This window comes from Amaranthus tricolor, chromosome 8 (assembly GCF_026212465.1).
Source record: "Amaranthus tricolor cultivar Red isolate AtriRed21 chromosome 8, ASM2621246v1, whole genome shotgun sequence".
Classification (NCBI taxonomy): Eukaryota; Viridiplantae; Streptophyta; class Magnoliopsida; order Caryophyllales; family Amaranthaceae; genus Amaranthus; species Amaranthus tricolor.
The window spans coordinates 29,703,796-29,718,433 of record NC_080054.1 but is presented as its reverse complement, the minus strand read 5'-3'; the positions used below and the strand labels follow the sequence as shown (position 1 = coordinate 29,718,433).

Below are 14,638 nucleotides of genomic sequence, written 5' to 3'. Positions count from 1 at the left end.
TTTTATTTTAGCCCGTCTCTTTTACGTTGTTATACCTTTATTTTATGGAAATGCCCCTACAACTTTCTTTTATTTATGTCCACATAATTCAACTCTTTTTAATATTATTAAGACAGTTCAAATGATTACACCATACGAAATTTTCCCGATAATGATTTATGTGATGTTCCTTTTTTTATATTCAAAAGTAAATTAGAGAAACACTACATATAAGCAGAAGAAAATATATATCCTTTCAATAGGGGACACATGGAAAAATCCACAACTAGTAACCTAACTCAAGTTACTCTATGCTGCTCTTATGATATTTAGAATCAATACAACAAATTCTAGCCGCAAAACTTTCATCTTATCTTCGGTTTTCGAATCCATCATGAATTCAAAACTCCCCAACTACTGCTGTAACTTTCCGACATTATTAGTAGCACAAGTGATGTCCAGCCAGTAAACGGACGTGCACCTTTACCTTTTCCGGTTTTCTGATCATACTGTTCCCAGAGATAGCCAGTGTTGCCGAAGTTATGAATGATATTTCTGCCAAGTTGAAGACAAATAGTTATGATAGCACATCAATTTATCAACTGCAAAATTGAGGTTTAGCCCAAATAAGCAGGTGTGCATTAGACTGGTAGAAAGTTACTGTACCTAATTAGATTGCTTCTCAAGTCTTCATAGATGGTTTTGGCTTTCATTTTGTAGGGCCCATCAACTGCAAAAGGTAAAGAGCCAAAAATTATGTCGCTTAAGACCTGTTTAATGATTTCAATATTTAACTCAAATTGGGATTTGGGACCTTTTTATCAAATTTAGTTCTAATAAGTTTTGTTGTCATTTTTACTACCACATTTTCGCTATTCAATAAGTGGCTGAATTAACTTCAGTTCTAATATATGTCGAGTAGAACAAATACTAAATGTATACCTTTAGAATAATGGTGGAGAGCAGAAAGAATCATGTAATTCATATTCATCCAAACCGGTCCTCTCCAGTATGGTGGGTCATGCTCTGTATTGCGTTTCATGTAGAGTGAACTGGAGCACACAAAACAAGAAATCAAACAATAAGAGTTTTCTTTATTCAACAGAAACAAAAAAAAAGTACCAAGGAGGAAGAGGATCCATCTAATTCAAAACACAAGCATCATAAAGACCAGCATCATAGTTGAATTAATTTAGGAACAGGGGGTCGCACCTTGTTTTGGAAAGGGAACGAATCCCATAGTTGGTCCATAATGTGCTTCTATTTGAAATAAGTTCAAGTTGTCTTCCTAGGATCCATGATTCCTGTCACACAATTTGTTGCGCTAGTCGATTAAATATATCCATACATTTTAGCCTCTGCCAATGTCAATCTGAGCGTAATAATCAACATCTCCAGGGCGAAAGCTTAAAGCAGAAAATCAAATCCATGAAACAATACATGCTAGCAGAAGTGAAAAAGAAATGTAGAACATGTCAAAAATAATAATGACATACAGGCAAATCCAGGATCTGCAACTTACAGGAGGAATAAGTTTTCCCATGAATGGAAAGAGGCTGATATAGCCAAGATGAGGTACAAATTGAAGCTTTGGTTTCTCAAGGACTTCTCGGACCATCTCTTGACTGGCATAATTCTCATTCACTCTCAATTGTGAGCGTAGAAGAACCTACAAAAGGAATATATCACACAACTTAAAGCAGAACTAAATGCAATAGGTGAAATTAGGTGACAACAAAACCATTAATAAGCATTCAATTTGATAATCATATAAATCAGTAAAGGTAGATAAAAGCAAACTCCTCATCAACCTCCTAAAATGGTTGAAACGATCAAGTTACCTCGCTTAGAAGTTTTCAGACTTTTGGTTCCTTTTACCATAGTTCACATTGCTCAGCTAAGCAAAACACAAATATTCTGTAAAAGTTTATTGGTCAAACGTCTTCTTGAATGATTTTTATATTTGTAGCTCCTGTTTTTCTTGACATTGATACTTACACAACACAAACATTTAATCTTGCTAACTGGACAATCACTGCTCACAATAGTCTTCCATTATTCAAATTTTATGAAAATTCAAACATGCATCAATACATTATTTAACAACCCGATAAAATAACTGCAACAGCTTATGTGAATGAAATATTGTTGCAGGAAAATTTAAAATTTAAAACCATAGTTACGATGTTACAATTAAATCATCGCATAAAGTATAAAGTTCACATCTTGTTAGTTTTTCTGTCAGATGATGCATATTTGTTTACATGTAGAACCTAAGTCATGTGAAGATATTTTCCAGCAATCAATGACAATCTGACGGCCAAGAAACTCTTGAGCAATATCAGCACTTTTGATCTGGGAACTTTTTTTAGCCGTATCTTTGTTATTGTCTACTTAGTCTAATCATTACTTTTTAAAGAGTTCATGTGTTGTAAACTTAGATTCTCACACATCGGCATCAGACGGGTTTTCATTTTTTGCTTTATCTAGTCCTCGATCCTATTTTTACTCACAGGTGACAAAAGGGGTTTATTTTTTACTCGGCCACCTTGGCTTAAGTTTCTCCCCCTTTTACAGAAGTCCTCCCTCAAACAAAACATTTGTAGGGAAATACAATGAACAAGGCCAAGGATCTAGAATCTAATACAAAGTTACAAGCTATCAATAAGTAGAAACTTAGAAAGAATAATTAAAATGGCAGAGGTATACCTTTTCAGTATGGTTGCCAAAATCAAAATATGCTCCGTAAGCCTCATCAAAATGTATCTGGAGAAAAAAAAACATGTATAAAGGACATGCAGACAACAGATTAATACAAAAGAAGCTCAGATGCTAAATTGTCGTGGAACTCCAAATAAAACATGACACCGGATAGCATGCTTGTCAAAAGGAAGAATATCAGAATGAAGACTCCTCACTCCATATTCACCAACCTGATTGAGAACTTTGAAATTCGACAGCTGGTTGGCAGTGAAGGCATACTCCTGAAGTGACCCATTTATAAGGCTTAGTAACTTAACAGATACTTCAGGTGCATAAAAATTCTTTTAACAATTACATCTTCATACCTTCCCTAATTCGTCAAGTTTCTCTGAAAGTTTGGCAATGGTATGCAAGCAATCGGCCGCAAGAAGCATCCAGCATCTGAGATCCAAGTGGCGCTCATTGTCGCTAGGATGAGATGCACGAGGATAGTCATCTAACCCAGATGATAATGTCTGGAAAATCCAAATTGTAAATTCACTTTAGCACCATATACACCTAAGAGGACTCAACAAAAAAACATAGCTGCAAGCTGAGTCTGATACCACCTAATCATCAGAGCTGCAAGCAGGTCTCTCATACTACAGAAACAGTAATACATTTCAACTGTGCAAAGAGATTGTAAATTTAAATGCTTGCCATCATAATCTTCTTAGCGACAAAAACTCAACAGCCATCAGAGAGTGCTTTATTTCCAAATTAGTATTCACATAAGTAAAAAACATACATACTGACTAAAGATGTAAGTATACTACAGGCTTGATGATACAAAAATACATCAGATAAGTTCACGGTTACAAGTACAAGCAGCTCAAATATCGGTACAGCAGCCTATAATCTCAGGCACGAAGAGGACAACAATCGAGCGGGGCCATAAGCAATTATCAGAAAGATTTCTTAGGCTTCAAGCAGTGATAGACAGGAAAGAGAAAAAGGTTCAGAGGTCTAAAGAAAAGATAATGTCTGGAAAAGCTAACAATTCCAAATCATCCGTATTAGATCCTCACTTAGTAAAAAGGCACAAGAAAAACCTAAATAGCTAGGCATAGCACAAACATGCAATACTCATACAAAAACAACAATCTAATCCCACTAAGGCAAGATCTAAGGAGGTCCAGATGTACACAGACCGAGTTCTACTGGTCAAATCGTAGAAAGGTTAGTGCCAGCAGAAGACCCACATATATCTTTCTTGAACAGAGGAATATCTTAATCAGTAATAGTGTGAACATCACTATCTCAGGATACATAGGGAGATCGATCCTAAAAACACTTAATGAACTTCAAGTTTTAAGATATCTCAGATCAAGTTTTAAGATACATGTGGGGGGGGGGGGGGGGGGGGGGGGGAGATGATGATAACCAATGTGTTTGTACCTTTGGATTTAATTCACGAATAGTAACATTGTCTCTACCATGCCAAAAATATGTATACGGATCTTTTCCTGCAAATGGAAACAACAATGACAATAAGCCATATTACAACTTTTCTGAGTGCTTGTGTTAGACCACAGCAAGAATGCATCTGAATGACAAGATTAATATGACATAGACACAAAAAAACGCTGAACATCCTTATTAAAAAAAAAGGGAAAAAAAACCCTAGCCCCTAAGAAGCAAGTTAGAGACTTTCCTAAAGGTAAAGTATATTTTTCATCCATCAAAAGGAAAAGAAAAACAAACCCCTAGAAAGCATATCAACTTTATTTTTCATCCATCAAAGCTAAAGTTTCAAAAGAAGATCTTAGAGCATAATTCCAATTGAGGGACCAAGTTTAGTTTGAATCTCCAACTAGTGAAGTTCTTTAGTGCTTCTCTATGAAGTTCCTTTCCTGCCTTACACAAGCTAATATTATCTATATGTCTAATTATTTAAGTAATTGATCAAGGATACCAAGGAAACTGGTCTTTGATAATATCACTCACCACTCTCTAAAAAACATCAATTGCCAATCAAACAAGGGTCAAATAACAAGTTCATGCAGGGCAATACCAATATAGGTTGCCGAATATGACGAATCATATGCTAGCATCAAAGATTCAACAAAATAAAATGGATTCTTGAAGACAACATCCTTTTTTGTTTGCCCCTAAGTCCAAAAACAACGAAATGCAAAGCCACCAAAAATATGCTCAATGCTGAGCGTGATTAGATAGATAAAGCTTCATAACAGTACCGGCATGAAACATTTCAAATACTAGCATTTCACTTAACCTTTAACTTCTCAAACCCACTTAAAGCCAAACACATTACACATTGTACTTGCATATCATCTATATGGACAATGAGTGCAGATGTCACATATATGTTCAAGATTTCCATATATAATCCACTCAAAAAAAAAATCAAGTATAGCCTACAAAAAGAATCACTAGGAAAAAAAAACTTGAGACAAGGCTGCACAGCCCACCCCCAAAAAAAGAAAAAACAAAAATGAAAAGAACGTTGAACCTGATTGTGAAGTATTGAACCATTTATACCATGCATCAAGGCGTACAAATGCACGGTCAAGAAAGGAAGAGATCTTGCTGTTTTCAGAAGCACTAAATTTTCCCATCTCAACTCCAGAGACTAGATCTGCAAGCCGTATCAAATTCTACAATAAGTTTATATAAGACTACATATTTTTTTCCCTAAATGAATTCAAGTGGACAAAACAGTTGTCACAAGACCAGGTGAGAAGGGTTGCACAATCCAAAGTTTTGTGCTCTTTGCATGTGTTATAACAAATAGATTGTGTCCGATTGATACTTGATAGCAAACATTTGGAACTTCACATAAACAAGAAATGGACATATTTTAATGAGTCATTTGGGTCATTCATTGTAATAAGAAAATTTGAGTATCTTCTAAAAGTGCAACTGTTCTCATTCTTTTAACTTTGTAACCAGACTGCTGATCTTATTCATTCGGTTAATTAAACAGAAAAGTGAGCCAAATCACACAATTAACAATTACTGTTTTTGTACGAACCTGAACAACATTATTGGGGAGTGCCAATGCACAATCCTCAATGTAGAGGTGATCAAACACCGGGCCGGGCCGAGTGAGAAAAACTGCCCGTTGATGCGGCTGGGCCGTGCCAAAGTGCGGGCCTAAAAGTTCCTGCCCAAACCCGTAATATGCGGGCTTGCGGGCCTATTTTATATATTATTTAATTGTATCATACAATAAAACTAAAATTGAAATATTATTTTTTCCTTTTCAAATTAATTGCAACTTAGAAAAATATCATTATTAATTTTTTACTCTTAATTTTTGTTTAATTTTTTTTATTTATAAGTTGAATTATAATTAAGTGATATCTTGTTTGAATCATTTCATTGCAAAGATTATTAATATATAACTTTTGTAATTTTCATTACATATAATTAAGAATATTAATAATTGAATTAGTACATCAAACTTCAGAACAAATAAAATATTGCAAGAATATTAATAATTCTTTACTCTTTTTCGGGTTGGGTCGGGCCGGCCCGTGGGCCAAATGTCAATCCCAAGCCCGTCCCAAAAAAATTCGGGCCACTTATTTTCTGCCCAAACCCGCCCATCGGGCCATATTTTGGAACCTAAACCCTCACTTTTTCGGGCCGGGCCGCCCATGATCAGGTCTACCTCAATGTTAATGACTGCAATTTCTCATTTAAAATCTACATCAACATTTACAAAAAGCCGATTTCAACTGATTTGGATTATGTTTGGCCAAAAGTACATAGTACATCAACAGTAATCTGCACTTTCTGTCTAGTAATTGAGTATTAATACCTCAATCCAAAAGCAGGTAACAAGACAGGCAGGCATAGTAGTTGAAAAAATATAAACAGACTTTGAAGACGAGAAAAGTACCATGTAAAACCAGAAATAATGTTGGTGGATTGCCATTTGTTGGATGCTGCAGAACAAATTCCTCAGGGACTTTACTGCAGAATAAGCCAAGTTAAATCATGAACTGCAAATGTGAACAATATAGACAACCAGTGTAACAAAATATTTCATTCACCTCAAAGCTTCAGCACCCAAAATCTGTTCACGTGGAATCCAACCATCAATATTCAATAGATCTAACCAGTGACCAACTATATCCAAGCAGATACTGACATCCCAGCGCCTATTAAAAACAAATGCAGTAGAAATATCTCATTTTTCATGATTCAATGTTGAAAAGTAGTCAAATAAAATAATGGACACAAAGGCAGTATATGCCTTACCAGATCAACAGCTGATGGAAACCTTCATCCCACAAAAAGCCCCTTGGGAAGAAGGATCGACTAGGAACAGCTGTGTATAGCTCGGCTGGCCAGTATAACAGATAATCTTTGCCCTTCGTCTGCAAGGAAAAGTGCATTCTGCATAACTTTGTCAGAAAATTAAAATGGCCAAAGATGAGCTGAACTACAATGGAACTATAGCACCTCTAACTGCATGTACCCTGTGCTAAACCATTCAATGACTTTTTTGTATAGTATGGAACATTTAAAGGGTTCATTTTTAAGCAATGTGCTGATTTGACAGATAACTTACATCAGATTTCTTAGGCATGGAAATTTTCGATTGACCATAGAAGTAACCAATACCACCTAACATATTCGCTATTGCAGCTTTACCAACAAGCATAGCTTCTGAGTCAACCTGAAAAATATGACAAAATAACAAATCATAGTACTAGATGAATATAAAAAGGCATTGAAGAAAGATGCATCAACGGATGGCCTCAACCTGCTGTTGCATAATCCCACTCATTTCACTTCCTTTTCTAGTTTATAATCAAGTTTTTGGAAAAATTGCTTCAGACAGGCTCAATTGTTGGCCTTCAAAGTTTATTAGGATGTACTACAGTAATTACTAATTCCATTCGTTAAGCTGAACTTTAAGTAATACTTTCAGTAGCTGACGTGGAAAGCCATGGAGCCCAGTTTTCAGACGTGACCGAATGTGTTGCAGCATACTAGTAATTTCTTTTTAATTTACATTTTTTTGTTATATTTTGTTTATTAAAATAGTTTAATTATTTAGTTATTTTATATTTTAAAGGATAAACATGTTAAGTTTGAATGTCTTTTTGAACGCAAAAATAAAGGAAAGGTTTGAAGCTCTATCAATATTTGATAGATTCTTTGAAAAACTTCACGTTTGTATAAATAAGAGTAAAAAATACTAATAAATGAGACAGAAAAAGAATTCACACCTTCTCCGTCAGATTGAAGCATCGTTGAAACTTATCGTCAAACTCACTTTTCTTCTCTCCCAGTATCTTACTCAAAGATTCACCTGAATATTCAAATATAACGTATAGAGCAACTTGCTGAAAATAATATCGGAAACAACATAAACAGTCTCATGCTAGTCAATGCAATATTAATCTAATTACATAAATCTGCAGCAAACTGACAATCATGTCTTATTGCTAGAGGTTATTTTGCTATATCACAATTCACAACTCATATCAAAATTATAAGCAGTGATTGATGAATGTCTGTGAATAGCAATACAGAAAGTGTGCAGATAAAATTATAACAAAACTGCATAGCAAACAGGTGCCCTTTAGAGGTGTTTTCACTTCTAAAGGCAACCTAATACTCATTACAATAAAAAAAAAAAAAGCCAGCATTGACATTCTTTCAAATCGCCGACTCAATCTTTTGGGATTAAGGCTTTGGTTTTTTATACATTACATTCTTCCATAAACTTAACCATAAAGGTTTAATGAAATTCACCATATTCCCCTAAGTTCTCAAAAATAAACCACATAACCTCAAGTATTGCACCAATTGAGAAGGTTACCCTAAATCAAATGCCATTTCACTTTCTCTCTTCCCTATAAACTCATCCAACCCACCCAGCCTAATGATAACTCCTCTCATTTAAAAAGTCCAACAAGACCTTGGGTTATCAAGGTTACAACGTTAAGCATAAAATCCACAAGTTCTTCATTATTTTTTTCAAGATAGTGTTGAATATACATCCTCTATCCCCATCAAACTGTTGTTTCAGAACATTTATTTCTTCGGTAAAATAAGAGCACCATAAATCTTTGACAACTTCTCCTGCCTCACCCTTCGCATCTCTAAGTTCATTAATTTTATTCTTCTCAGTTCTCACAATTTATTACTATCCATCATTTGATTATTAATTCCCTAGGGTTGTTTCAACCACAAAATTTTAAGTTAGCCCATAGCTTTACCAGGTGTACACTGCCATGCCTACATTGCAGTTGCATAATAAGAGGGAGAAATTATTGAATGGAAAGAGCTTTAAAAAAAATTAATTCAAAACAACCAACTAAAGTGCTTAGAGCTTCTAGTAATAGAAGAGAAGAAAAGATCAAACTTCAATGGATTGAATATGAGGTTACATAATAACCTACTAAAGACTAAGTAGATTCCATATAAATTACAAACTGTCCAAAACCCTACGATTGGTCTAAAATTATTTTTCAGATGATTTTCAGACGCTGGGGAATTTGAGGTTACAAGCTGTAAGAGGAAACCGATATAATTATAGTTGAAAATTTGGACAATATAGGACTTTTTTCTTATTTTAGGTAGCTTAACAGAAGTTCTTTTCCCTTTCCCTTTAAGGTCACAGAATTTCTAAACACGATAGTTTATAGTCATCTTGTAGATCTCAAATTTTTAGGTCACCAAGTAAAAAAGTTATACTTGAGCGAATAGAATTTTCTTTGTATTATAAATGGAATACCGCATGATCAGTAAGCAATAGCAACTAGCCATTAGCCTGCTTGACAAACAACGAGAACATTACAGTATAAAGTTACCTGTAAGACTACTAATGCGTTCATCTATTCTTGGATCTTCCATGTCCGTTCCAGAAATAAATGCAAAATCTGCTTTGAAAGGAACCATGGCAGAAATCTGCAAGAAAATTCAGATTAATGTCACAGATATGTGTACAATTATAATAAAATTCCAGTAGCATGTTTAATCCTCAACAATACCTGAAACACAAAAATATTGGGAGAATAGCCAGGGTCATCAGGAAGTTGCAGACGACTAAACCTTCTGATCTACAAGATAAGCCAAATGCAATAAGGTTAATTTTTCTTTCTTCCCCACAGGCACATTTGTGCCAAATATTTGACTTCTAAAGCAATACCATCTAAAAATCAAGCAAAGTGCTACTATGTTACTCGGAAACTTATAATCATGTTAGATAACGGATCTTCCCAAATGTCCAATTTGGCTCATATATGGAAAATATCCATGTAGTTGGCCCAAAGTGAAGCGACATACCCCTGTCCAAGTGTCAAGAATTTACATGCGTACTTGAATTGAATAAAAACCCCGCAAAACAGAGAAGTGCTGTTCTCATAGTTGAGGTGATTTTAAATTGACAATTTCCTAATAGAAAGGCCAACCAAATACTACAAAACAGAAAATAAGGATCCCAACTCACAAAACTGATCAACCAAGTTCTGAAAATACATCAGTCAAGTAAATTATTCCTCTTTTTCCCTTTTTGGTTATGTGATTGTTCATCTATTAAATAATGGATAATGGGAAATGTAGAGTTCTAAGACAAAGGAAACACTTGATATTTGTGGCCATACAGGTATTTTAGAATGCAATGGTGTTTACAAAACCACAAAAGAAAATATGAAAAATTTATATGGGATATCCACATCAAAAAAAGCTTTAATAGCAATAGTTGATAAAAGATCTCGCTTCTAGATAAAGGAAGAATCTCACTATTCAATAAAACCGATCACTTACAATAACAAGTTTAAACTTTCACTATTTTGTTACTTGCACCATTTTCCTTAAAGCAATTTCTCTGTTACTTGAATCCTTTCCTTTTTTGGTAAAAAAACAATTATGTTAACTTCACTACTTTTTTGTAAGCCCAACCATTTGTCTCTTTAAGCCATGTAAACAAGGGCAATATAGAATAACCTACACTATCAATCAAAATTAATGATACTTTTCACATGTAAGCTTTATATTATCTTTCTTACTATCCCACTATTTGCTCTTAACACCATTATAAGCACAAGCAAGGTCGAAACATTATACTCCAGTTTCTCCACTATTTTAATTCATGTGCAATAGTGCTGAGTGTAAGTAAAAAAAAGGGAGAAAGTATTAAATATAAAGACAGTTTGAATTCATACAAATTTTAAGAAGCAGTTGCAGCCTTTAAGATACCTGATGTGCAAGATTTACTTGGACAAGATCGGACAAGTTGTGGATGTGTGGTGACTTAAAACCAGAATAATGAATTTCCAAATTATCCTGCCATGGGAAGAAATTATGAGCACCTACTACAAAATAGTTCTTTAGAGTAGAAAGTATCTTTCACAAAATACATGAAAGTGGCTACATAACCAAATTATTTCAAAAGAATTCACGAAGCTTGATAGACTTTGGTGTCAATGCTCAAAGATGAAAGCATAACAAAAAATTTTCTTTCAAACAAGACCATCGAACACATAGCAAGAGTGTTGGAGTGAAAAATTAACAGCTCATAGCTTCACACTCGAGAAATCTTCTACCAACTGCTCAAAAATGTGTAAAAAATAACATACTCACAAAAATTAGAATTTGCCAAGCATGAAGAGGAATTTTAGGTATGAAAAATTCCTAAATTGTGTTGTTACCAACAAGCCTAATTTCCAATTTCAAATAAAGCCACAGGATTGGTCAAGCAAAGCGGGACAGAGTGCATACAAAACAGGAAGTTATACGGCATAAAATAAATAAAGGCTACAACAAAAAGCAATATACAGCTGATTTAAGATGTAACTGCCAGCCTCCGTAATCTCTTTGTGATCCTGATGCCAGTACCGAGCTTTCATCAAGGTCCAATACATCTCTGCTCAAGCTGATGGGATATCCACTTTCATCAGCCAGATAGAAGAAAAAATGACCACTTCCCCAAGCAGTTTCTTCTGAGCCTGACCTGTGACCCAATAATGGATGTCAAGAATGCAAGTCATCACTTTTATCTAGAGAAAAAAACCTTTCACAACATAAGCAATCTACGAAAAGAAATCATGCATAGAACATACCTTTTGCTTTGTACATCAATGCGAACAGCCCAATCACCTCCATAACCACTACCTTTTCCCCTCAGTTTTAAGAAACTGGTTTCCAAAATCAATCCATGGTCAACTATCAGCTGTCTTCCATAGTCTCGTCCATTGTGATGAGTCCAACCATAAGTGCTAAGCTCATCGGAATCTTGGCAAACATGCCGCATAAAATACTGTCCATCCTTGACACCAATCCACATCAATCCTGCAATTAGTGACTGCGGAGTCCTGCCGGTTACAATATTGTTAACACTCACAATTGCACGTGCAAAACCATAAAAACCTTATTCTTTTAGTTCCTTTTCTAAAAAAAAAACTTTGATTAACTAATAAATAAGAAAACTTACAATGCAGAAGGACAAGTGAACCTTCCATCTACGTTACAACACAGCATATAAAAAAACATTGGTAAAATACACAGCAAAATGAATTTAGGTTATAGCTCAAGAACATTCACTCGTCAAACTTGCCATTATTTCAGCATATAATTATTTCCCATTTGCAAATGATAGAGTATATTGCACCGTAGATCATTAACACAAAAAATCAACAAATGACTGTTTTCAAAGACAACTAGGAGGATCATTCTAACTTGAGACTTAATTAACCAAAAGCTGTCTAATTCACTAATCCAACTAGCTCAAGACTTAAGTGATAACAATGTGTTTCACTTCAAGACTTAAAAGTGATAACAATGTGTTCAACCTAACAATTTTGGTTCTTTATATTTCCAACTAGTTTCTCACCGCCATATCAATCTCAATACATGGACGATAATTCATCAATATATAGGTACCCAACCATCTCCCCGGTTTCCCCCTTCGCCAACAAGAAAAACCATTCTTATTAGGAATAATATGTTGTCATAGTAATAAAAAATCCACAAGACCACAGCTACTCACTTACCTTCAAAACCTAATGCAGTCAAACCATCTTTACACATGCAAGAAATTTCATTACGACAACATTTTGTCACCGCAATGCCATTATATGGCTTCCACCTACGTAGGTTTGTTGTGATTGGACATACACAACCTTATTCTTGTTATAACTAAAGGATTGTTTCCAAGTAACCTTTCATATCAAACATCATCTACAAACTACAATTTCACACAAATAAGAAGTATCTTGCAAATAGTGACATGATTTAGTAAATCAATTTACTTGTACATCATACTCTGAAACCAAATATCTCTAAATCCTTGGCTCTATCAAGAATGAAAAGAAATTCCATTTAAGTTAGATACAATTACATGAAGAATAAGGAATTTGGCATCATATTGCAATGATAGTAGTCATAGTACTACAAAAAAACATTTCAATAGTTCAATCATACACTCCCTTCATTCCTATTGATCTTTAGGATTTCCAAATTTTCGTTTAACCGTATTCCATAATGTTCTTTACACTTTCACTTTGATCCCCTCAGTGAAGTGTATTTTCCTATTCTATCCCCTCTAGTCCCTTGTTCCCACATCCCATTGTTATAGTAACGGCTAAGACCAATTTGTAATGGAGGAGATATATTTAAAAGGCGAAAATTCAAAATTTAGTACTTCATTGTAGAAACATGCAATTTGAAAAGAAACTAGCTACAATGTCATGAAATTGAAACAAAAAGTAGAAACCATCTTGACCTTGCACGAATGCCAAGATAAACATGAGGCCGATAAGTTCCCCAGTATAAACTCTCCTTATGCTCCCCTTGAAACTACAAACAGAATCATCATCATCATCAAAATTCAAATCTCCATCAAACAATTCAATCTTAATCGATTAAGAATGAACTTTATCTACTAAAAGAAAAAGAATAAAAAAAAACCTGAGGAAGATCCATTAGTTTAGGAGCTGGAAAAGGAGTAATAAACCTAGGTTTCCGACTTCCATAATCAAATGAACTCATGCAATACGAGTACATTAAATAAATTGAAATTGCAAATACAAAAATGGCGGAAAATCCGATTAGAAATGTGAATCTGGAAGAAGAACGAATCCTTCCTTTATCTCTCTTAAGCTTGAGATTAGATTTTTTGTTCGTATAAATCGATTGATGATCTTCATCAACATCGATTGAAGATTTCAGCCTATTTCGAGCATCTTTTCTGGAATTTCCCGGCATTTTTTGCACAAAAAGATGAAAATGGTTTCGATTGATATAATGACGATTATAAGACTTTGATAATTCATTCCAGATTATTGACCTCCATGAATGAACGAAAAGCAGTGAAGTTGAATGAGAGAGTTGACTGGAAATCGTGAGTGGAAGGTTTATAGTAAAAACCAAGAACTACGGGATCTTTTGTCGATGAATTGATAGGTCCGCACGGGGGGAAAGGCAGCAAACGAAATACTTTGATCGGTTGATGTTAGCACTCGGGTGTTCATTCCGGTTATCAAAAGGATGTAGTAAGATATTTCAGGTCGACTTAAATTTAGTGGCACGATTAAATTAATTTTTATTCCATTATAGTTAATTTTTGAAGTTAAATTTGATTATGCAAGTCGAGTAAGTAGCATGTTGAGTCTATTTTAAACACAAGGTAAGTAATATTTGTACCTAGACAACCGAGCAAGTTAAAGGTATATATTTAAGTTGTTCTTGAGTATGATCTTTAGATTCGATTGATTTTGATTTCTATATTTACGTAAATATATTGTCAATCGTATTTAATTTTTTCAGGTTGCTTCAATATCATACATACATCTAAGTGTTCATACTAGAATACTACTTGTATGAGTATAAAAAATTCATTGGTTTTTAAACTTTAGTTTTTTTCTTACATTTTATAAACAACAGGGAATTTTAATTATTATAGACATTAATATATCTACTAGAGTTGTAGTGT

General features: G+C 34.4%; 1 protein-coding gene across 1 annotated transcript; it reads right to left on the bottom strand.

Moving 5' to 3' along the window:
* Positions 1 to 147: 147 nt before the first annotated feature.
* Positions 148 to 14,211, bottom strand: LOC130821804 (mannosyl-oligosaccharide glucosidase GCS1-like). The gene is made up of 22 exons (XM_057687585.1): positions 13,615 to 14,211; positions 13,430 to 13,503; positions 11,769 to 12,020; positions 11,485 to 11,659; positions 10,906 to 10,992; positions 9,699 to 9,767; positions 9,519 to 9,615; positions 7,929 to 8,011; positions 7,265 to 7,372; positions 6,952 to 7,070; positions 6,744 to 6,851; positions 6,590 to 6,663; positions 5,195 to 5,320; positions 4,120 to 4,187; positions 3,048 to 3,197; positions 2,913 to 2,963; positions 2,689 to 2,745; positions 1,502 to 1,648; positions 1,192 to 1,283; positions 922 to 1,031; positions 646 to 709; positions 148 to 534 (listed from the first exon to the last, which is right to left on the bottom strand). The coding sequence occupies exons 1-22, from the start codon at positions 13,909 to 13,911 to the stop codon at positions 372 to 374; spliced, it is 2,571 nt and encodes an 856-aa protein (XP_057543568.1). The 5' UTR covers positions 13,912 to 14,211; the 3' UTR covers positions 148 to 371.
* Positions 14,212 to 14,638: the final 427 nt, after the last annotated feature.

Bases quoted from the DNA above. Each gene is read 5' to 3' on its own strand.
- LOC130821804 (XM_057687585.1), bottom strand. From the start codon at position 13,911: ATGCCGGGAAATTCCAGAAAAGATGCTCGAAATAGGCTGAAATCTTCA. The intron at 11,660-11,768 runs GTATGTTCTATG...ATTGGGTCACAG, and splicing joins ATTGATGTACAAAGCAAAAG to GTCAGGCTCAGAAGAAACTG. The intron at 9,616-9,698 runs GTATTGTTGAGG...ATTTTCTTGCAG, and splicing joins CCAATATTTTTGTGTTTCAG to ATTTCTGCCATGGTTCCTTT.